The sequence below is a fragment of the Rhinatrema bivittatum genome, chromosome 6, assembly GCF_901001135.1.
Source record: "Rhinatrema bivittatum chromosome 6, aRhiBiv1.1, whole genome shotgun sequence".
Lineage (NCBI taxonomy): Eukaryota > Metazoa > Chordata > Amphibia > Gymnophiona > Rhinatrematidae > Rhinatrema > Rhinatrema bivittatum.
This window is the reverse complement of record NC_042620.1, coordinates 130,440,578-130,463,215: the sequence shown is the minus strand read 5'-3', so window position 1 is coordinate 130,463,215 and position 22,638 is coordinate 130,440,578. Positions and strand designations below refer to the sequence as shown.

The 22,638-nt window shown below is 46.6% G+C and overlaps 1 protein-coding gene across 6 annotated transcripts in view; it reads right to left on the bottom strand.

Annotated features, from left to right (window-relative positions):
- Positions 1-22,638, bottom strand: part of DNAJC10 (DnaJ heat shock protein family (Hsp40) member C10) — a 334,589-nt gene that overhangs the window by 12,876 nt on the left and 299,075 nt on the right. For 5 of the 6 annotated variants that reach the window (XM_029605932.1, XM_029605933.1, XM_029605931.1 and 2 more), the window contains one exon: positions 8,480-8,599. In XM_029605932.1, the coding sequence (XP_029461792.1) occupies positions 8,480-8,599 (120 nt within the window). Of the gene's footprint in view, positions 1-8,479; positions 8,603-22,638 lie in introns of all 6 variants that reach the window. The other variant, XR_003857398.1, reaches the window with a different exon arrangement.

Below are 22,638 nucleotides of genomic sequence, written 5' to 3'. Positions count from 1 at the left end.
CCTGATATAATAAGGAAATATAATCCAAAAAATCTCCTCGAATCCCAACGCGTTGTAAGCATGAAAAGAGATAAGGCCAGGCCACCCGGTCGAATGCCTTCTCAGAGTCAAAGCCAATCACGAGGGCTGGAATGTCCTGTGCTTGGCAAATGGTCATAGCTGTGAGTAATTTGATAATGTTCGCATTCGGTTTGCGCCCTCTAACAAAACCTGTCTGATGAGGAGATATCAGGCTAGGAAGGAGAACTTTTAGCCTCTCCGCTAAGACTTTCGCTAAAATCTTTAAGTCGCAGTTGAGTAAGGATATCGGTCTATAGGAAGAGGGACACTGCGGATCCTTCCCGGGCTTGGGCAAAACTATGATATGTGCTTCGTTGAAATGTGTCGGAAAGCGCATTTGCCGGAGGCCATCTTTAAAGTACTCCAGCAAGGGCGTACTAATAAAAGGCTCTAGGATTTTATAGAACTCATAGGAGAAGCCGTCTGGGCCCGGGGATTTGCCCGGGGTTGCAGCGGCGATAACCTGAGCAATTTCAAATTCTTGAATGGGGCGATTCAAAAATAAAAGTTGGGACCCCGAGAGAGAGGGAATAGCCACATCCTGAAAAAAATGATCTTCCGTTCCCCCCTCACTCCCAGGCTCAGCTGTGTACAGTGAACCATAAAATTGGCGAAAGATTTCCCGGATCTCTGGGTCCTTAGCTGTAAAGCTACCCGTGGAGGTTCGTAAATGCCCAATGGCCGCTTTTTGTCGTCGGATTTTTGTTAAGTTTGCCAGCAACCTGCTGGGCTTATTGCCATACTTAAAGAAACCTTGTTGCCCCTTCCACAGATATGACTGTGCTCTGGCCTCCAGGAGTGTGTTTAAACGACCCAGAATACTGTAGAACTCAGTACGGTTTGCATCCGAGTTGTGACTTTTTAAAGCGTTCTTTGCCCGCTGCAGTAGATCCTCCAGCTCTAGAATAGATTGGCTTATTCTTTTATTTCTGGCATGTACATAGGCTATTATTTCTCCTCTGAGCACTACTTTCGCTGCGTCCCAATATAGCTGCGGTGTGGCAGTGTGCTGTTTATTGTAAAGTGCGTAGTCTTTCCATTTCTGCTTTAGAAAGTCCCGAAATTGGGACTCCGCCTTAAGGAAAGCAGGGAAACGCCACAAACGGGATTGCTGGGTGGAAAGCGATGTCTGAATGCTTATGGAGACCGGGGCATGATCTGATATAGCTAGTACTTCAATCTCAGCAGCTTGTATCGCGGAGAGCTCATCTCTAGGTGTGAGAATATAATCAATCCTTGAGAGTGTGTGATGAGAGCGTGAAATGTGTGTGTAGTCTCGCTCCTGGGGATGGAGCGTTCGCCACACATCTAGAAGAGCTAACTGATGACAAAGAAAAGCTATGCCTTGTTTGGTGTTTTTGCCCCCTCCCCCCGCCCTACGTTTTGGTGGAGCGCTTTTATCAAGGGACACATCATGCACACAATTAAAATCCCCGAGGACATACAATGCTCCTTGTGTGTTTGTTTGTAATAAATTACACAGGGTGATATAAAAATGATGATTATACTCATTCGGGGCGTATACATTACAAATGGTCACCGGTCTGCCATTCCAAGTTCCTAGGATGACAATATATCTGCCCTCTGGATCTGAAATGGACCGAGAAACCTGCAAATCTGCCGTTTTATTAATCAGAATTGCGACACCTCCCTTCCTATGCGGGGCCGCCGCATAGAAGCAGGCCCCTACCCATTCCCTTTGTAGCTTTTGGCTTTCCTGCGCTGTTAAGTGAGTTTCCTGAATGCCAGCTACATCTGCCTTCAAACGCCTAAGATAAGCCAGAACTTTTTTGCGCTTCACTGGTGTTCCCAGTCCATTTACATTCCAGGATATTAATTTTGACATTCACCTATTCTGAGGCTGAAGATGGTTCTGCGTTTCTAAATGCCATCCTGCGCAGAGAGGGAGCCCCCAGCCTAGTCCCCCCCCTACTCGTCTGCCGTTAGTCCTCCCCAAAATAGTAAAAAGTATGAATCCATCCACCTTCAAAAACAAGGGAGGATACTCCTTACACCCGCACAAACCCAAGACTGCCTGATCCCTAGCCCGAGTTAACCTTCCCCCGGTTCCCTCCCTCCTACCCCTTCCCCCTTTCCCCCCCCCCCCCCCCCCCCACCTCCCAGCCCTTTCCCTACTTTACCCCCAGAAAAAACATAATCTTTAACACCTCCAAGATTACTCAGAGGCATGGAGATCTCCTTAATGTGTCCAGGTGCCCCACTCCACCGTGGGGGGGTACTGGCCAAACGCCAGATGTTCAGGCTAGATTTTAATGCACAACAGAAAGTTTAAAGTCAGCTAGGCGAAAGTCCCCTCCCTAGGAGCTTTCAATGGCGGCGATCTCCTCGTGCTTCCTGCTTGAGTTTTGCCCTTAAAGGCCCTCAGTCTCTAGTCACTGCAAGTCTATAGAGAAGGGCTATCCATATCTCGTCCCTCCATATAGGCAATGGTTGGGGAGTATGGCTCTTCCTCCCAGTCCCTGGGTCTTGTCTGGGGCCACTCCCCAGCTAGCTGGCGGTCTGCAGGGGCCGTTAAGCATCATTACCTCCCCTCCCGCGGATCTGTAGAAACCCGGCGAGGTATCTCCTGCAGGTGCGATCCGATCAGGCCAAGACCGTCCTTTGGTGTGGGGGAGGGGAAAAATGCTGTTCAGGGCCGTCCCTGCTCATAAGATCAATCCCTGACCGGTCTCGTTGTGAATTGTTTAAGCTCGTCGTCTACCGGATCAGTGGCAGTTTTTCTCGTTCCCTGCATTGTGTTTTATTTGTTTTTGTTTTGTCCCCCGCGGCAAAGTTCCTTGCCCCCCCCCCATGTCGCCCGTGTCGCTCCATTGTTCCCGCCGGGCCCCAGGGCGCCGCCATGTTGAGCTCCTCTTCTGAGACTGAGAAAGGACAACTTGAAAAGATAGCTAAACCTACCACCTATCAACTGCTTAATTTTAACTTGGTAAGTACTCACTAGGAATCTGTTGTGGGTCAGAAAAAAGCAAAACGCTGCAAAACTTGCCAAATGTGCACTCTGTTCCTGTGGTCCGATCGCCGCCGGGTTGCACAGTGTCCGGAGTTTTCGGGCAGGTGCTCCGCCCCTCAACTCTAACTCCCTGGTCCCGTGTTCAACTGGGTGAGGAATGTCTGTGCAGCGACCGGCGTCTCAAAAACCTGCATTCGGTCCTCGTGCCAGACGCGGAGGCGCGCAGGAAACAGGAGAGAAAATTTTATTCCGCGGCTGTGCAGTGTAGAGCAGACCGTGGAGAAAGCCCTTCTGGCTTCGGAGACCGCGGCTGAAAAATCTTGAAATATGCGGATTCCGTTACCTTGATATTGTAAGTCTCGCTTAGCTCTTGAGGCCCTCCACAGTTCCGCTTTGTGGGCGGAATTTAATATCTTGGCGATTACCAGCCGCGGGCGGGTTGGGTTATCCCTTTTCCCTCCGAGCCTGTGGGCTCTTTCAACAATCAGTTTGCCTTGTAGATGCGGCAACATGAGGGATGCAGGGAGCCATTCCTCCAGCACTGCACATAAAGACCTCTCCTCAATGCTTTCCGGGAATCCCAGAAAACGTAAATTATCCCTCCGTGCCCTATTTTCCAGTTCGTCAATTTTATCTTCTAGGAGTTTTAACTGCTTTTCCGTGGTGGCCATTTTCCGCTCTGTTTGTAAAGCGGCGTCCTCCACACTAGAAATTCTATTCTCAGCTTGCTCTATTCGGGGGGTTAACACGTTGAGGGATTCTTGAACTTCCCCGAGCTGTGCTGTGATATGATCAAGTTTTTCATCAAGCACCTCGCTGATCGCCGCTTTAATGTCCATTATAGTAAGCGGTGCGGAGGAGGGGGAGGGGGACTCACCGTCCCTAACGGCCGCCATTTTTGGTGCAGTAGCTTTGGGTTTCTCCCTGTCCCTTTTTCCTCCTTTAGTTGTCATCGGTGGTGTTGTTCGGTTCATATAATGGATGATGGACATTCGCCCTCTGCGTCCGTATGTTTAAAGCTCTATTATCCCTGTTATCTCGCTAGGATGAAGCGCGATTGGTGGAGTGGGCCCTGGAGCAGGTGAGGAAAGCGTCCTCCCAGCTCACCACATCACGTGATCTCCCACAATGGATGATTTTAATGATAAGTTACAAATTTTTACTAATAGGTCTGAAATTTCATTTTTTAGTTCCTTCAGAACTCTGGGGTGTATACCATCCGGTCCAGGTGATTTACTACTCTTCAGTTTGTCAATCAGGCCTACCACATCTTCTAGGTTCACCGTGATTTGATTCAGTCCATCTGAATCATTACCCATGAAAACCTTCTCCATTACGGGTACCTCCCCAACATCCTCTTCAGTAAACACCGAAGCAAAGAAATCATTTAATCTTTCCGCGATGGCCTTATCTTCTCTAAGTGCCCCTTTAACCCCTCGATCATCTAACGGTCCAACTGACTCCCTCACAGGCTTTCTGCTTCGGATATATTTAAAAAAGTTTTTACTGTGAGTTTTTGCCTCTACAGCCAACTTCTTTTCAAATTCTCTCTTAGCCTGTCTTATCAATGTCTTACATTTAACTTGCCAATGTTTATGCTTTATCCTATTTTCTTCTGTTGGATCCTTCTTCCAATTTTTGAATGAAGATCTTTTGGCTAAAATAGCTTCTTTCACCTCCCCTTTTAACCATGCCGGTAATCGTTTTGCCTTCTTTCCACCTTTCTTAATGTGTGGAATACATCTGGACTTTTTTAACAATGACCACGCCTCTTGGACATTTTTAACTTTTGTAGCTGCTCCTTTCAGTTTTTTTCTAACAATTTTTCTCATTTTATCAAAGTTTCCCTTTTGAAAGTTTAGCACGAGAGCCTTGGATTTGCACACTGTTCCTTTCCAGTCATTAAATCAAATTTGATCATATTATGATCACTATTGCCAAGCGGCCCCACCACCATTACCTCTCTCACCAAGTCCTGTGCTCCACTGAGAATTAGATCTAAAATTGCTCCCTCTCTCGTCGGTTCCTGAACCAATTGCTCCATAAAGCTATCATTTATTCCATCCAGGAACGTTATCTCTCTAGCATTACCCGATGATACATTTACCCAGTCTATATTGGGGTAATTGAAGTCTCCCATTATTACTGCACTACCAATTTGGTTAGCTTCCCTAATTTCTCTTAGCATTTCACTGTCCATCTCACCATCTTGACCAGGTGGACGGTAGTATACCCCTATCACTGTAGTCTTCCCTGATACACAAGGGATTTCTACCCATAAAGATTCAATTTTGTATTTAGTCTCATGCAGGATGTTTATCCTGCTGGACTCTATGCCATCCCGGACATAAAGCGCCACACCTCCTCCCGACTGCTCCTCTCTGTCATTGCGATATAATTTGTACCCCGGTATAGCACTGTCCCATTGGTTATCCTCTTTCCACCATGTCTCTGAGATGCCAATTAAGTCTATGTCATCATTTACTGCTATACATTCTAATTCTCCCATCTTACTTCTTAGACTTCTGGCATTAGCATACAAACATTTCAAAGTTTGTTTTTTGTTTGTATTTTTATTCTGCTTTTTAATTGATAGGGATAAGTTAGAATTTTTTAGCTCAGGTGAGTTTTTAGTTACAGGCACTTGGACTACTTTTCTAATTATTGGAACCTCACTGTCGGGATGCCCTAATTCTACCGTCGCTTGAGTCTGTACCCCGTCTGGGCTGCCTGGGATGAAAGGATTGAGACCTACCCAAAGATCAAGCCCTCTGAGAAGCTGCTCCTCTGTAGGGGCGAAAGCGTTTGAAACCCCTAGCACAACCTCTCTTGTCGAACAAATATGGTGCCTGCTTTTTATCCTCTGGTAACCGCGGAACCTGGGACTCATCCCACTTATTGGCCATTTTTTCCAACTTGCTCCCAAACAAGAGTGATCCTTTAAAGGGCAATTTCTTAAGGTTAGACTTTCAAATTGTATTGGCCGACCAATTCCTCAGCCATAGCTGACACCTGGCCACTATCACTGAAATGCGGACCAAGTCGCAGCCCGCATCCGCTGGTTCCATGACTGCCCTGGAATTCAACCCAGATGACGTCCTGAGAGAGAAGCAAGTGCGAGCGGCAAGAGGCTATCTGCAAATTCATTACCATCGCCTCAAAGGCCTGCTTAAGGGCCTCAATTCTCCTATTCTGCACATCCTTCAATGCCGCTTCCCCCTTCAACAGAGATAGTTATCCATTTGGTGACAGCACACACTAGCGCATTCACTTTCAGAAAGCGTGACTGCTCTCTCGCCACCAGATCCATGGGGTACAGTGCTTTCAAGGCTCATCCCCTTTAAAATTAGCTTCTGGGCGCCCCTTCCAAGGTCCATATCAGGGTGACCCGCAGCAGGTTTAGACATACTTTGATGCTTACACATGGCACCAGGCATGCAGGGATCCGCAGCCTTTGATCCTAAACTTTTAGGTGTGGCCAGGGCTGCCAAATGCACCTGAAGAAAGGACTGCAGCCCTTGAAAAAAATTCCACCCAAGAAAAGGCAGAAGGATCCATACTAAAACCAGGGGGCATTGGTTCTGAACCCACTGAGTTGCCTTCCCCTGCTGAAGAGCTGGTTAGGGGAGCCCCAGAACCAGGCAAAACCTCTGGCAGTTACCCATCCAGTCCCATTCCCGCATCATGCTGGGAAGGACCAGGCTCAGCAAAATCACTTGGGAGACAACTCTTCCTGAGCATCCAAGCAGCGCTGACAAGTTAGAGGGGATGCCAGGCTGTGATGCACGGATATGGCAAACAGCACAAAGGGTAAGGCGCTTAGGCTTCTTTGATACCGGCACATTGGATAAACACCTGCTAGCAGCACACTCCCAAAAACGTCTGACAACTGTGCGCCCAACTGTGCACCCACACTAGCAAGCCTGGACAGAGTACTCAAAAACAAGCTCTATCCAATAAGTGCATACTACTGATGCCCAAAGTTTAGGTGCCCAATACACGGTCCAGGAAGGCGCCCATCTGAGTGTCCACCTGGGCGTGCAAGCATGAACAGACACACAATTTTGTGGCAGACTTGTGCATAGAAAAGTGCGCGAACACTGCTGTAATCTATTATGCAGCGTCTAAGCGAAGCCCGACAGCGGGGCCTAGCCAAAAAGACTACTTAACCCACCAAGATGCCATGACTCCCTAAGCTCCCCCAGAAATGGGAATGGACATTGGATTGGTGCGCTAAGCTCGGAGACCAGAAGGGGAATGAAATCCCTAAAATTAAACTCCCCTTCTTTTTCTTCTTTTTATATATTTACTCTTTACCTGAGCTCAGCTCGTCCCAGCCAGGTACTGAGTCGGTCTCCAGCTGCGGGGGCAGAGGGCAAAGGCCTTCAATGCCGCATTTGGCTTCCTGCACCCGCTAGCCTCTCAGCTGTTTGTCTCTTTACAGCTAAGTCCACGCCAGAAAACCAGTTACCGGACTGAGACACTCTACTGAGGGATGGATCCATAGATATCACTTCAGGAAAACTCAACTGAGGGAGGGACCATAAGGTATCACACCACAGGAGAGTGGTCCAAATTAATTTCCTCCTTTTTTCTCCTAAAAATGTTTTTTTCAGCAGTTCCCAGTAGGGAGATGCACATCTACCATCTACTGGAGATGGAGAATACTATGACATCAGCCTTGCTTAGTCTCCATCTGCTGGTAGAGGTACATAACCCACTGGTGTGGATGAACCTGTCTGAATGCTAAGAAATCCCTCATACATATGTATCCCTCATACATATTCATTGTGGATATCTTGTGAACCAGACCTGCTTGAGGTACCCCAGGACTAGAGTTGTCTACCCCTGCCCTGGGGTATTTATGCGCAGTCTCCAATCAGGTGGATACAAGGAAGTGATCAAGGCTACAAGGGACTGATGCCCTGGGGAGTGGACTCAAGGAAACAACTGCTGCACCAGTCCATCTGCTGGAGACAGAGAATACTGCCTATGCTGCACTCTCTCTAGCATTAAGTGAGTAGTACTACAGGTTCTCTATAAGTGGAATATAAATATTTATAAAATAATAAATAAGTGATGTTACTGGAAAGTTATGGATTTTTGTCTTCATCTGTTAGCAGCATGGAATAAATCCATGCATCTGGAATGGTCTAGCACAGTGACAAATAAGAAGATAAACCATGACTAAGGACCATCTTTGGCAGCAGTGCATGCACAAGTAAACTAACTATTCTAATGACAACAAGACTATAAAATAAAGAACACATTTCCTTTATAACAGCAGGTGAGTGACTATGGTTACCAATGAAGAAACTGTCCCCTCTTGGTTGCTGCAACCACACCGCCTTTATCAGAGTTGCGTAAGTCTGCCACCAAAGGCCCTAGTGAAGCCTCCATGCTAAGCTGCAGGGTGACAGCAAGAGGAGAGATAATGCCATTTCCTACCTTATGTTTAGAAGACTTTTGTTTCTTCATTTGACTTTTAAGGCTTCCTAGCCTTTCCATCAGTATATCAGCTATTTCTTTAGCATCTCTACTGTCTATTGTTTCACCAAGAGCACTTTTCTTAAAAACAAAAAAAGATGGATAGAATATAATTTTCATAATGAGTCTTAGAGAGAAAAAAAAATCAATCCTATTTAAGTACTTCAATTTCTACACTATTTTAGAGGCCAATGTAATAAATTGTGCTGACCTACCATGAGTTTTAACTCCTGTTTTAGCATGGGATTTTCAGCGCTAACCTATATGTAACAAGGGTTTTAGTGTCAGAAAATCAAATAATAAAGCAGGAGTTAAAACAGATGGCAAGATTAGTGCATCTCATGCTAATTACAGGGTAATAAATCTTATTAGCTATTACCCTGCAAGTGTGCCTACGTTTATTGCAGGAAGTGTAACTCCTGTCTCTGACCAGGCATTAAACTCCCATGGTACAGCGGAGTGCACCACACCCCTAAATGGCTGGTCGGCCGAGCAAATCCTCCCTCCCAAACATGCAAAACCCATCTCAACTTTAAAAAAAAGTTGAGATGGGCCAGGCAGGGCAGGGTCAGTTTGATGGGTACTCCCTCCATACTCCAGCTCACCTTGGGAAAAAAACACACAAAACATCAAGTCCAGAGGAACTCCTACCCTCTTGAATCCCCTTCATACCCATCAAAACAGAGGGAGTGTCCAATTCCTCCCCACCCATGCATGAAGCCGCAGCTGGAGACTTTACCTCCTCCAGCAGGGCTGTCCCCTCACTAGCAGCTGACTGGTCCCTCCTCTTTCAGCTGTCAATGAAAAGACTAATTCCCTTTCAGAATTCTGAAAGGACAGCTGACAGTGGAGGAACCAGTCGGCTACCAGTGAGGAAATAACCCTGCCGAAGGGGGTAAGGTCTTCTCCAGCTGGGGTTTTTAGGTGGGGGTGGATTTGGAGGGCTTCCTCTGTTTTGATGGGTATGAGGGGGCTCTGGAGGATGGGAGTTTCGTTGGGCCCAATGTATTTTTTATTTTTTTTTAAGGTGAGAGAGAGGTGACAGAGGGGAGGGAGGACCTACAAGATCCAGAGGGGATTCAGTATGCTTGGGTGGGGAGAGAGGCAAGACTTGCCAGCTTGACACATCAGGACACGGCAGGAGGGAGGCGAGCTCTATTTGCGAGGTCAGGGAACTTGTTTTGTTTTAGGGTGAATTTTCAGGTAAAAAAAAAAAAAAAGCTGTTTAAATTCCTGCAGGAATTTTTTTTTTTAACACACACACTAAAATCTGTGATTTTAGCGCATGTTTTATTACATTGGCCCCTTAGCTAGCAAAATCAGACAAAATCTTATGTTACCAAAATTTACTAAAACAAATCAATGATATAGAACAGGGGTGGGCAAGTCCGGTCCTCGAGGGCTGCAAACCAGTCGGGTTTTCAGGATACCCCTAATGAATATGCATGAAATTGATTTGCATACAACTGAGGCAGTGTGTATGCAGGTCTCCTTCATGCATATTCATTAAGGATATCCTCAAAACCAGACTGGTTTGCAGCCCTCGAGGACCGGAATTGCCCACCCCTGATATAGAAGAATCCCCTGGTATGCCAAGAATGGATTAATGGAAGAAGATGTGTATAACAGAGCAGCCAGCAACAGCCTTTGCACATCAGAGGGGCAGAAATGCTTCAGATATTACGACACATTAAAATATGAGGAGACTGTTGCTTGCATTGCAAAGGTGCTATTTCACAGAGCAATATGCACCCATTTCTTGTAATGTTCTAGATTATATTCAAACTGTTTTTCTTTTAAATTTTACTAAAGAGCACTAATGCTAATACTAAAACATCATCTAACGTCCATTAATAATGCACATTATTTTCATAAACATTAGCATTAATTACATTTTAATAATTAACACCATGGGGTAACTTAACAATAATGCAAATAATAATTAAATGAAATGCAAGTTTAGACTACTGGCCTCAAAGTATAGCAAATGTTGCTTACCTGTAACAGGTGTTCTCACAGGACAGCAGGATGTTAGTCCTCACGTATGGGTGACATCACAGGATGGAGTCTAATCACGGAACACTTTTGACAAAGTTTCTAGAACTTTGACTGGCCCCTACTGGGCATGCCCAGCATGGCACTAACCCTGCAGCCAGCAGGGGTCCCTCTTCAGTCTTATTTAAAAGCTACAGGCAGTGCCGAAAAAGAAAATAATAAAATGATCCCAACACCGTGGGGTGGTGGGCGGGTTTCGTGAGGACTAACATCCTGCTGTCCTGTGAGAACACCCGTTACAGGTAAGCAACATTTGCTTTCTCACAGGACAAGCAGGATGGTAATCCTCACATATGGGTGAATACCGAGCTGAGGATGTCCAAACATGCACCAAATGTAGCCAAAGGCGTGCAACAGGCACAACAACTGGGGCAGAATTTGGTAGAGGGCTTCCTGAACCCCACCGGGCAGGCGGAAGGGTGTTGGTACGACACGTCATAAACAGGTTACGCAAGATAGACTAGCCAAAGATGGAATCTTGTCTTCCGGCTTTGTCTAAGCAATAGTGGGCTGTAAAAGTATGGAGAGAACTCCAAGTGGCAGCCCTGCAAATGTCAGGAAGCAGCACCGATCGTAGGTGTGCTACTGAAGTCGCCATGGCCCTCACAGAGTGTGCTTTAACACGGTCTTGGAGTGGAATGCCCGCTTGCTGATAGCAAAAGGAAATGCAGTCCGCTAGGCCAGGAGGAGAGAGTCTGCTTACCCACAGGCTGCCCCAATTTGTTACAATGGAAAGACAAATAATTGAGTGCCCTTCCTGTGGGCAGCTGTACGGTCTAGGTAGAACGCTAGAGCCCGTTTACAGTCAAAGGTATGCAGAGCCTGCTCACCTGGATTGGAATGGAGGCTGGGAAAGAAGGTAGGTAGTATAATGGATGGATTGAGATGAAACTCTGATACTACCTTAGGTAAGAATTTAGGGTGAGTGCAGAAGTTTAGTGCAAGGCGGAAAGGTAACTAGGGCCTGCAATTCATTAACTCTGCGAGCCGAAGTGATTGCCAGAAAGAAAATCACTTTCCATGTGAGATAGCGAAGTTCATAGGATTGGAGAGGCTCAAATGGTGGTTTCATGAGCCGACCCAAAATCAGGTTGAGGTTCCAAGAAGGGGCCAGAGGACACAGTGAAAGCTTGAGGTGAAGCAAGCCCTTCAAGAAGCGTGTTACAAGGGGTTGCACTGAGATAGGGATATCCGTGATACCTTTATGGAAGGCGGCTACTGCACTGACATGCATTCTAATGGAGGAAGTTTTGAGACCTGACTCTGACAAGTGCCAGAGATAGTCTAGAAACTTCGGGATGGGACAAGTAAAAGGATCAAGGGCCTGAGAAGAGCACCAAGACGTGAACCTGTTCCATTTGTAGGAATACGATTTTCTCGTGGAAGGTTTCCGTGAAGCAATCAAGACATGGGAGACTGGATCAGAAAGGTTAAGCGTCTGAAGAATTAACCTTTCAACATCCATGCTGTCAAGGACAGGGCATGAAGATTGGGGTGGCGAAGGCACCCGTCGTTTTGAGTTATTAGAAGCGGGTCTGTTCCCAGAGGAATGTGCCTGCGAATGGAAAGATCCTTAAGGCTTGGAAACCACACTTGGCGGGGCCAGTGGGGTGCTATTAGGATCATGGTTCCCTTGTCCTGACTTAACTTCACGAGAGTCTTCGAGAGAAGTGGAAGTGGAGGGAATGTGTATAGGAGAGCGGTTGACCACAATAAGGAGAACGCGTCTCTTGGTGGATAATGTTGGCTGCAAGTGAGAGAGCAGAAATTGCCTACTTTGCGATTCTGGGGTGACGAAAAGAGGTCTATTTGAGGATAACCCCATTGTAGGAAAATGGAGTTCGCCACTAAGGGGTTTAGAGACCACTCATGTGGTTGAAAGTTGCGACTCAACTTGTCTGCCAACACGTTGTCCACTCCCGGCAAGTAGGTGGCCCTGAGGTACATTGAGTGGGAGAGGGCCTCTGCCCATATCTGTGCAGCTTCCTGACACAGAAGGTAGGATCCTGTCCCTCACTGTTTGTTGATGTACCACATGGCCAATGGTTGTCCGTCTGGATCAGGATGACTTGATTGGACAGGCAATCCTGAAATACTCAGAGTGTATCTTATTGCCCGAAGCTCCAGGAAATTTATTTGGTGTTTGGCTTCCTCCGGAGACCAGGAACCTTGTGTCTGGAGATCGGCCACATGGGCTCCCTACCCGAAGTAGGAAGCATCGGTGGTTAGAGTTATTTGAGAGTTTGGCGCCTGAAAGGGCAAGCCCTGTAGAAGATTGATGTGGTTCGTCCACCAGGCAAGAGACAGACTGAGTGAGTCGGTGACATGGACAATGGTCGACAGGGGCTGAAGGGACTGTGTCCATTGCAACCATAGAGTCCACTGCATGACTCTCATGGCCAGACGGGCCATTGGTGTGACCTGAACTGAGGACGCCATGTGTCCTAGGATTTTATTTATTTATTTTATTTAAATTCTTTTACTATACCGATACTCAAGACGCGGTCTTATCGTACCGGTTTACAAACAGAACAGGGGAAACCAATTAACAACTATATAGAAGGTAAAAGTTACATCAAACAGGGAGCGAAAAACTTGGGAGCAGGATGACAGGAAAGATATTTTAAAACAATATCAACTGAAGAGTGCTAATATAGTCATTGAAAAACCATGAAAACCAAAAAGGATGAGAAAACGATGCGCAGTCGTCAAGTGTTGAGACTGCAGCTGTTGTGCCAGACACACGAGAGTGAGGGCTTGTTGTTGAAGCAGGAAAGCCTTTGCCTGTTAGGTGTCCAAGTCTGCCCCAATGAACGATAAGGTTTGAGATGGGACTAAGGAGGATTTGTCGTAATTGACAAGAAATCAGAGTGAAGTGAGAGTGTGTAAGGTAAGATGTAGGGAGGACAAAGCGGCTTGCTGAGTCGGAGCCCTGATTAACCAGTCGTCCAGATAGGGGTAGACGTCGACACCATGAGCCCTGAGGAAGGCGGCAACTACGAAGAGGCATTTTGTAAACACTCGAGGTGCAGATGCTAGGCTGAATGGAAGCACTCTGTATTGATAGTGCTTGTGGCCTATGAGGAATCTCAGGAATTTGCGATGAGATGGCGTTATTGCAATATGTGTGTATGCGTCCTGAAGGTCGAGAGAGCAGAGCCAGTCTCCTCTTTGAAGAAGAGGAAGCAGGGAGCCCAAGGTTACCATATTGAACTTTTCTCTCTGGAGGTACTTGTTGAGGGCTCGTAAATCCAGAATTGGACGAACGCCTCCCGATCTTTTGGGGATTAGAAAGTACCGGGAATAGAATCAGAGGCTTTGCTGAGGCGATGGTACTGGTTCTATTGCTCTGGACTGGAGTAGGAGGGACGCCTTCTGTTCCAGGAGCAATAAATGGTCGGATGTTCTCCAAGTCATTAGAGGAGGGGAATCCGGCGGGATGGAAAGAAAATTGAGATGATAGCCTTGAGCAATGATTGTTAGGACCCAGTGGTCCGAGGTGATTGATTGCCACATGTTATTGAAATGGCACAAGCGGCCTCCCACTGGGACATCTGGTAATAGAACCTGGCTGCTGCTCTCTATGTGAAAGTCAAAAACCAGAAGCAGGGCCCGGTTGGGGGGCTGTCTGTGGCTTTTGCTTTTGAGTTTGACGAGACTGTGATTTGAGGAATGGTCTCGCAGAGCAGCATCTAGCTGCTGGCGGGTAGGACTTCTTTGGTCTATAAAAAGACTTTTTAGAGTCCTTCCGGAAAGGCTGTTTAGAAGGATAATCCGAAGGGAACAGAGAGAGCTGTCTGAGAGTCTTATGATGGTCCTTTAGTTCAGCCACTGTCTTTTGAAACTGCTCGCCAAAGAGATTGTCTCCTATGCAGGGGAGGTCGGACAATCGCTCTTGCACTTCTGGACGAAGGTCTGAAGACTTAAGCCAAGCCCATCGTCTTGCTGAATCAGCTGCTGCAGACACACTGGTTGCAGTGTCAAAGATATCGTAACATGATCTAATCTCATGTTTGCCTGCCTCCAAACCCTTATTAAGTAGGGTGTGGAGCTTATCTGGAAGTGATTGAGGCATAGAGATTGTCAGGTCTTGAAGTTGCTTAAAAATGACTATTATATTGGGTCATATATAATTGGTAAGCAGCAATTCGGAGGATCAGCATTGATCTTTGAAAGACTCGGCAACCTATGGTATCCAAAAACGTCTGTTCCTTGCCAGGGGGAAAGGAAGAATGAGTTTTGGACCTTTTTGCTTTCTTTTGCACAGATTCGACTACCACAGATTGGTGATCCAATTGAGGCTTTTGAAAACCTGGAGTTGACTGCACCAAGTAGGTAGAGTCAGTTTTTCTGTGGACTGGTGCAATGGAGCCAGGATGTTCCCAATTCATTTTGAGAAGATCAAGAAGAACTTGATGGATGGGGATAGAGGTGATTTCCTTGGGCGCATCCAGGAATTGAAGCAACTCCATCATCTGATGTCTGTCGTCCTGTTCCGTTAGTAACTGGAAGGAGACCAATTCAGACATGTCCTTCACAAAGTTTATGAAAGAAAAGTCCTCTGGAGGAGAACGCTTTCTACTTTCAGTAGGTGAAGGTGGCGAGGGTAAATCATCTTTGTCTGGTGAAGAATCATCGGTCCAGGTATCATAAGGATCCGCACCTATGTCTCTAGGGACTGTAGAGGGACGGGGTAGCTGGATACCTGAAGGTCCCGGTTTAGGCTCCGAAGACATCGAAGGAATAACCAGAGGCACCGATGAAGGCAATGAAGGTCCTGGTTCAGGCATAGAGGGCATCGGTGGATGGCGCCGATGGGCACATCGATATCTATCTCTATGGCTGAGGCAGTACTCCGGAAGGAGGGATGCGGAACGGTGTTTCTCCTCCCGATGATAAAGTCAACGGGGAGGGCACCGGAGCCATCAGTGACCCGAGGTCCACCGGTGGAAAAGCAGCAATAAGCGCTTCCATCCTCGATAGCAGCGGTGCCAATGCTGCTGGAATCGGGTCGGTGCTCGGTTCCACTATCGGTACAGATATCTGTGCCGGGGTAACCTGGAGTCTATGCATCGCCTTGTCGATGGCCTCCTGAACCATCCGGTCCAGATTTCTCGGAGACCTAGAGCAAGCAGCCCCGGCTCCGGAACAGAAGAAGGAGGCAGAAGCATAGCCGGAGGGACCACCGTTAAAGGCGGAGTCATGGCTCCCGACGCCCTGTCGGGTGAGGATTGCCTTGGTGACCCGGTCGCCGAAAAGGTCGATGCCTTTTTTGGAGGAGGTTTCTTCGGCGGCAGCTCGTACGATGGCTTCGATGCCTCGATGGTCCGAGACTTTCGGTGCCGATATTTCTCCTTACGATTCCCTCTGTCCTGAGGGGGAGAAGAGGGTGTCGAAGGCCGGGAAGTGATAGACACCGGGCAGTCACCGGTCGGTGGACAATGCAGGCACGACGTTGACTGTGCCGGTTCCGATGACGTCGATGCAATGGACGGAGTCGGGGTTTGAGCACGGAAGAGAAGTCCCAACTTCTCCATTCTGGCCTTGCGACCTTTTGGTGTCATTAGGGCACATTTGGTGCAGGTCAAGACATCGTGCTCTCGTCCAAGATACATTACACAGACTTTATACGGGTCTGTAATGGACATGGTATGAGTACAGTCCGGACACCGATGGAACCCCGACGCCATGGCCATAGAAAAAAATCGAGTCATGGTACGGTCGACGGCCAGTAGGCCGCAAGGGCCAAACTCGAAGGTAATCGACGGAAAACAGGTACAAACTTACCGGAGTACCGTGGACTGAAAAAAGTTAACGGAGGGACCCCTGTGGGGCAATTTAACTTTAAATAATTCTGTGAGGAAAATCCCTGTCAGGAATACTTGCAGAGCTCCTTAACCGCGTGGCAACTGCTGCGCGGAAAAAAGAAGACTGAAGAGGGACCCCTGCTGGCTGCAGGGTTAGTGCCATGCTGGGCATGCCCAGTAGGGGCCAGTCAAAGTTCTAGAAACTTTGACAAAAGTGTTCCGTGATTGGGCTCCATCCTGTGATGTCACCCATATGTGAGGACTACCATCCTGCTTGTCCTTTGAGAATAATAATTTCTGAGAACAAAAAGTTTGGGACATTCTGGATCACATGTGCTACTAGGATATTTAAAATGTAGAAATTGGGGGGGGGAGGGGAGATAATTGAGATATTTTAATCATATTAATAAAAGGATTTTTGTTTGTTTTACCTTTTAAATGGGCTGATAATGGAGAGGGTTATTTTCAATAATAAACCAAATCCTCCTTTACCTCTAGTATAAATGATCATGTTTCATATCAGATGCCAGTAGATAGATAGATAGAATGACCTTCATAATAGGCATCATCGAAACGTGGTTCCACTTAAATGGTCAGCCTTATATATAATCATTGGTCATCAAAGTTCCAAATCCAGTGGCATAATTTGTCTTAAGAGAATATCCACTATCCAATTCACATTTTTAAATTTTTCATATGCAATTAAAAATACTTCAATTCATAGTGTCCAATCCAGTTGAAATACTAAATAGAGAGACATTATGAACTGAAGTATTTTTAATTGCATATGAAAAATTTAAAAATGTGAATTGGATAGTGGATATACTCTTAAGACAAATTATGCCACTGGATTTGGAACTTTGATGACCAATGATTATATATAAGGCTGAGCATTTAAGTGGAAACACGTTTCGATGATGCTTATTATGAAGGTCAGTCTATCATTCTATTAGCGTCTGAGATTAAATATTAAACAATCATTTATACTAGAAGTAAAGGAGGATTTTGTTTATTATTGACGTTATTTTTCCACTTAACCTCACAGTAATTCCACGGAGGACAGCATTCTAATTTTTAGTTTTATTTAGAGGGTTATTTTCAAACAGCCTGCATAGACTAAAGACTGTAGGTATTTTTAACCGCAGACTTTAGCTCGAACTTCAAAGTGGATTTGGCCCTGTGGAAAAAGAAAGACTGAAGGGACCCGCATGGACATGAGGCATAACAGCATGCGTGGGCATGCTGAATGAAACCTGTTTTCCATGCCAGGCCCCACTGAATGATGTGACCCACATGTAAGGATGGTATTCTAAATAACGTATGTTATTCTGCCTCAGCACTGTAGGTATGCTAATGAGCTAAGAATGCAAATTATGCTAACAAACTCATTACTAGCCTAAAACATGCATATCAAAGGAAAATTGATTCTTACCTGCTAATTTTCGTTCCTGTAGTATCACAGATCAGTCCAGACTCCTGGGTTTTGCCTCCCTTTCAGCAGATGGAGACAGAGAAATGTTTACAGCCACTGGCATATAACCTGGTGTGGCATCTGCAGTCCCTCAGTATTACTATATACCCAAGCTGATACAGTAAAAACACCCCTAAAATTTTAGAAGCAATCCCTCTCAAACGAGCAGAGGGAAAACACCACAAACAATCTGAAAACTACATGGAGAAAAAGAAGCCTGTGCCATTCTTCAGACAATGAGGATAACAGATAAAAAGGCAGATCGTGCGGATTCTCCAAAAGCACACACACCCCTTGGACGGGTACCACTGATCTGTGGTACTACAGGAACAAATATTATCAGGTAAGAACCAAATTTCCTTTTTCTGTACGTACCCAGATCAGTCCAGGCTCCTGGGATGTACCAAAACTTCCCTAAACTGGGTGGGACTGTGAGAGTCCCGCTCGAAGGATGCTCTCTCCGAAACTAGCAATTTCCGGTGCCTGAATATCCAATCTATAGTGTCCTAGCAAGGGTCGCAAGATTTCCAAGTTGCTGTCCTGCAAATTTCTTGCAGGGACACTGACATTCTGCCTAGGCCGCCGCCTGGGACCAGGTTGAATGAGCCCTTAACCCCTCCGGGACAGGACGACCACAACAAATGTAAGCAGAACCAATGACCTCCTTCAACCAACGCGCAATTGTGGCTTTCAAAGCCTTCTGACCCCTTTTTGCACCACTCCACAGCACAAAAAGGTGATCCGACAATCTGAAACTGTTATTAACCTCCAGTTAACGTAACAAGGCATGTCTGACATCCAAACGTCTTTGGTCCTCAGCGTGAGGTGTTCCAGAATCTAGATTTGGGAAAGCTGAAGTTCAATTGATTGATTTGCATGGAATGCCAAAACCCACCTTAGGTAGAAAGAGATGGAACATAGAAACATAGAAATGACGGCAGAAGAAGACCAAATGGCCCATCCAGTCTGCCCAGCAAGTTTTGCACTTTTTTTTTTCTCATTCTTATCTGTTACTCTTGGCTCTTAGTAACCTTTTGATTCTATTTCCCTTCCACCCCCACTTAACCTCACAGTAATTCCACGGAGGACAGCATTCTAATTTTTAGTTTTATTTAGAGGGTTATTTCAAACAGCCTGCATAGGCTAAAGACTGTACGTATTTTTACCCGCAGACTTTAGCTCGAACTTTAAAGTGGATTTGGCCCTGTGGAAAAAGAAAGACTGAAGGGACCCGCATGGACATGAGGCATAACAGCATGTGTGGGCATGCTGAATGAAACCTGTTTTCCGTGCCAAGGAAGAACCAGGGCATCGACCCATTCTGCTGCTTGCTCTCTCCCGCGACTGAAGAAATCGAGGAGTCTTGGCATTCCTCTGAGTTGCCATTAGATCCATATGAGGAGCACCCCATCTGCAGGTAATGAGATGCATCTCTTCTTCCGACTGTTTCTCAGCCGGTGATAGATGGATCCCGGAGAATGGAAAGTCAGCCTGCACATTGTCCGGAACTCGCAATGTGGGAGGCTGCTTTCCAAGACAGATGCTGCTCCGCCCAACACATGAGCATTTCCGCCTCCTGAGTCACTGCACGACTCTTGATCCCCCCTTGGTAGTTGATGTAGGTCACCGTCGTTGCACTGTCGGACAGAATCCTGACCGGACGGCTGCACAACAGAGGTAACCGCACCACCTGGAGAGCTAACCGCACCACTCATCTCGAGATGATTGATGGACCCCGACACTTCCTCTGATATCCATTGACCTTGGACTGACAGACTGCTCCCAACTGAGGGGCTGGCATTGGTAGTCATCACCATCCACTGAGGAACTTCCAATTCTACCCCATGGCTTAAATGGCAGTGAGAAAGCCACCATGACAGACTGGACTTTGCTGAATCAGTAAGCGGTAGGGGAAGATGAAACTGTTCAGATACTGGATCCTAGCGGGATAGCAACGCCAGTTGAAGTGGGCTCATATGAGCAAATGCCCAGGGAATGCGATCCAAGGTAGATGCCACTGAGCCTAGAACCTGTAAGTAATCCCATACCTTGGGCACATGGGCTTGTAAGAGGCTCCACACCTGGGACTAACTTGAGCATGTGCTACTCCGTGAGAAAAACCCTTCCCCACTTGGGTATTGAGTCGTGCCCCCAGAAATTCCAATACTTGGGAGGGGAGAAGCTGGCTCTTGGATAAGTTCACTATCCAACCCAATGACTGCAAGAGGTGCATCACTACCTCCATCGCCTGCTTGCACAGGTCTTCCAACTTTGCTCGAATCAGCCAGTCGTCCAGATATGGGTGTACAAGCACACCCTCTTTCCTGAGGGCCGTAATCACCACCACCGTCACCTTAGTGAAAGTTCAGGGAGCTGTCGCCAAGCCAAACAGAAGGGTGCAAAATTGAAAATGTTCTCCTAGGACCATGAACCGGAGAGACTTCTGATGGTCTGGACATAGAAACACAGAAATGATGGCAGAAGAAGACCAATAGGTCCATCCAGTCTGCCCAGCAAGCTTTCACACTTATTTTCTCATACTTATCTCTTACACAGACCGCTGAATTCAGGGCCCTTATTGGTAGCTTTTTGATTCTAATTTCCTTCCACCCCCGCCACTGATGCAGAGAGCAGTGTTGGAACTGTATCAAAGTAAAGTAAAAGCTTAAAGTTTGAGGGTAGTATTCGTCGTATTGAGCAAGTTACCCCGATGTTTGTATACTCATACTGCTCAGATCAATGCCTTGTTAGATGTTGGCTAGATGTAAATCCTCTTCTCTTCATTCCCCCTGCTGTTGAAGCAGTGAGCTGCGTTGAATATGCTTTCCAAGTGAAGTAACAGGCTTAATTGGTTCGGGGTAGTAACCGCCACAACAAGCAAGCTACTCCCTCGCTTATTTGTTTACCCAGACTGTGCAATTCAGTCCTTGTTGGTTGTTGTCTGAATGTAAATTCTCTTATTCCCTCCTGCCGTTGATGCAGAGATAACGCTGAAGCAGAGATTTATGCTGAATATGCATTGAAAGTGAAGTATCAGGCTTAATTGGTCTGGGGGTAGTAACCACCGCAACAAGCAAGCTACTCCCACGCTTATTTGTTTACCCAGCCTGTGCTATCTTGTTGGTTGTTGCCTGAATGCAAATCCTCTTTTCCACATTTCCTTTTGCTGTTGAAGCATAGAGCAATGTCGGAGTCGCATTAATCGTGTGAACGTTTATTGAATAAGGGTATTAATCACCAGGCAAGTAGCAGTCATTCCCGCAAGCCACCCCCATACCTCTTCTCTTTATTCCCATCCTCCAGGCTTTATGGATCCACAGTGTTTATCCCACACCCCTTTGAAATCCTCCACTATTAGGGCTTGCAGATCTGGGATTTTATTGCCTAAACTACGAGCATTTGTGCTCATAGCTTTCCTGCTATTCTGGTACAGGTTACTGCTTTTCTTGGACTCCCTTTGTGACTTATTTAGCTGACTTTTGTTATCTCTTTTGCCCTTTTTCATTGCATTTGTATTTGGGGTGTGACATTTTAATGTCCTACTGTCACCCTCGTCCTCTAGTTTAAATGCCTTATGACATAGGATTTGAATTTATCTCTTAGGATCCTTTTTCCCTCCACAGACAGATGTAAGCCATCTTTGACAAAGAGCTTTTTTCTGTTCCATACACGGCTCTTTGAACTACCGTGATGACAGAACGCAAAGTTTCCATTCAAAAACGAGGAACTTTGAGAGCCAACAATCACCTTCTTTAAGTCCAACAATGGGCAGAAGGCCCTGTCCTTTTTGGGCACCACAAAATATATCAAGTAACTATGGCCCCCAGCTGACGCAGCTGATCGATTCACTTCTTTTCTGTGGCAGCACAGGGAGACACTATGAAGAGGCTTCGCAGCGGACAAGCAAACTCTAAAGTGTAACCGTGTTCTATCACACTTAGAATCTACCGGTCCGACGTGACCTTGGCCCACTCCTAGTAAATATGAGAAAGACAACCTCCTATCACTGGGACAAAGGAGTGGGCCAGCCTCACGTTATTGTGAGGGTTTAGCTCCACCAGAGCCCTGGCTGGAGCCATCCCTGCCCGGTCTGTGGGTCCGAAAGGACTGAGTCCAGGACTGCAACCTTCCTGAGACCTGTTGCTGACCAGTAACGTGTGGATATGTCACCTGCGGAGTCTAGGCAGGCAGAGCATCTGGAAGTTGTGGTTGCATATGGCACTGATGCCTTGTATAACCTCATTCTTACTTTGTCCAGAATGATGGTTTCCGCCAGGAGACAACTGGTCTGCTGTTTCCTCATATGCTCAGCTCGGGGCCTTGCCATTCAAGGGCAAGCTTCTTTTTGGTGAGGACTTGGATCAGCTGATTAAGCTGATGGGAGAGACTAAGGTTCACAAATTACCGCAGGACAAGCCCAAGGAACCTAAGGGATCCTTTCAGTCTTGCACCTGGTTTAAGGGGCAAAGGCACTTCAGGCAGCATAGAGCTTCGGTTCTTGTAACTGCTGCACCCACCACAGAGATGCTTGAAGCATAAAATGGCTGCAGACAGCCGCTCGAATGCCCAGCGCTGACACCTCAAAAATCTTTTTAAGATGTAGCTCAAGCTTATCTTGCACATCCTTCAAAGCGGTTGCTCCCACAACCGGAACGGTCGTCCTCTTTGTAACTGCTGAAATGGAGGCATCCACCTTCGGAATCCGAAGAAACTCCAAAGTGTCCTCGGGCAGCGGATACAGTTTTTTCATAGCTCTACTCACCTTCAGGCCAGTCTCTGGAGTATCC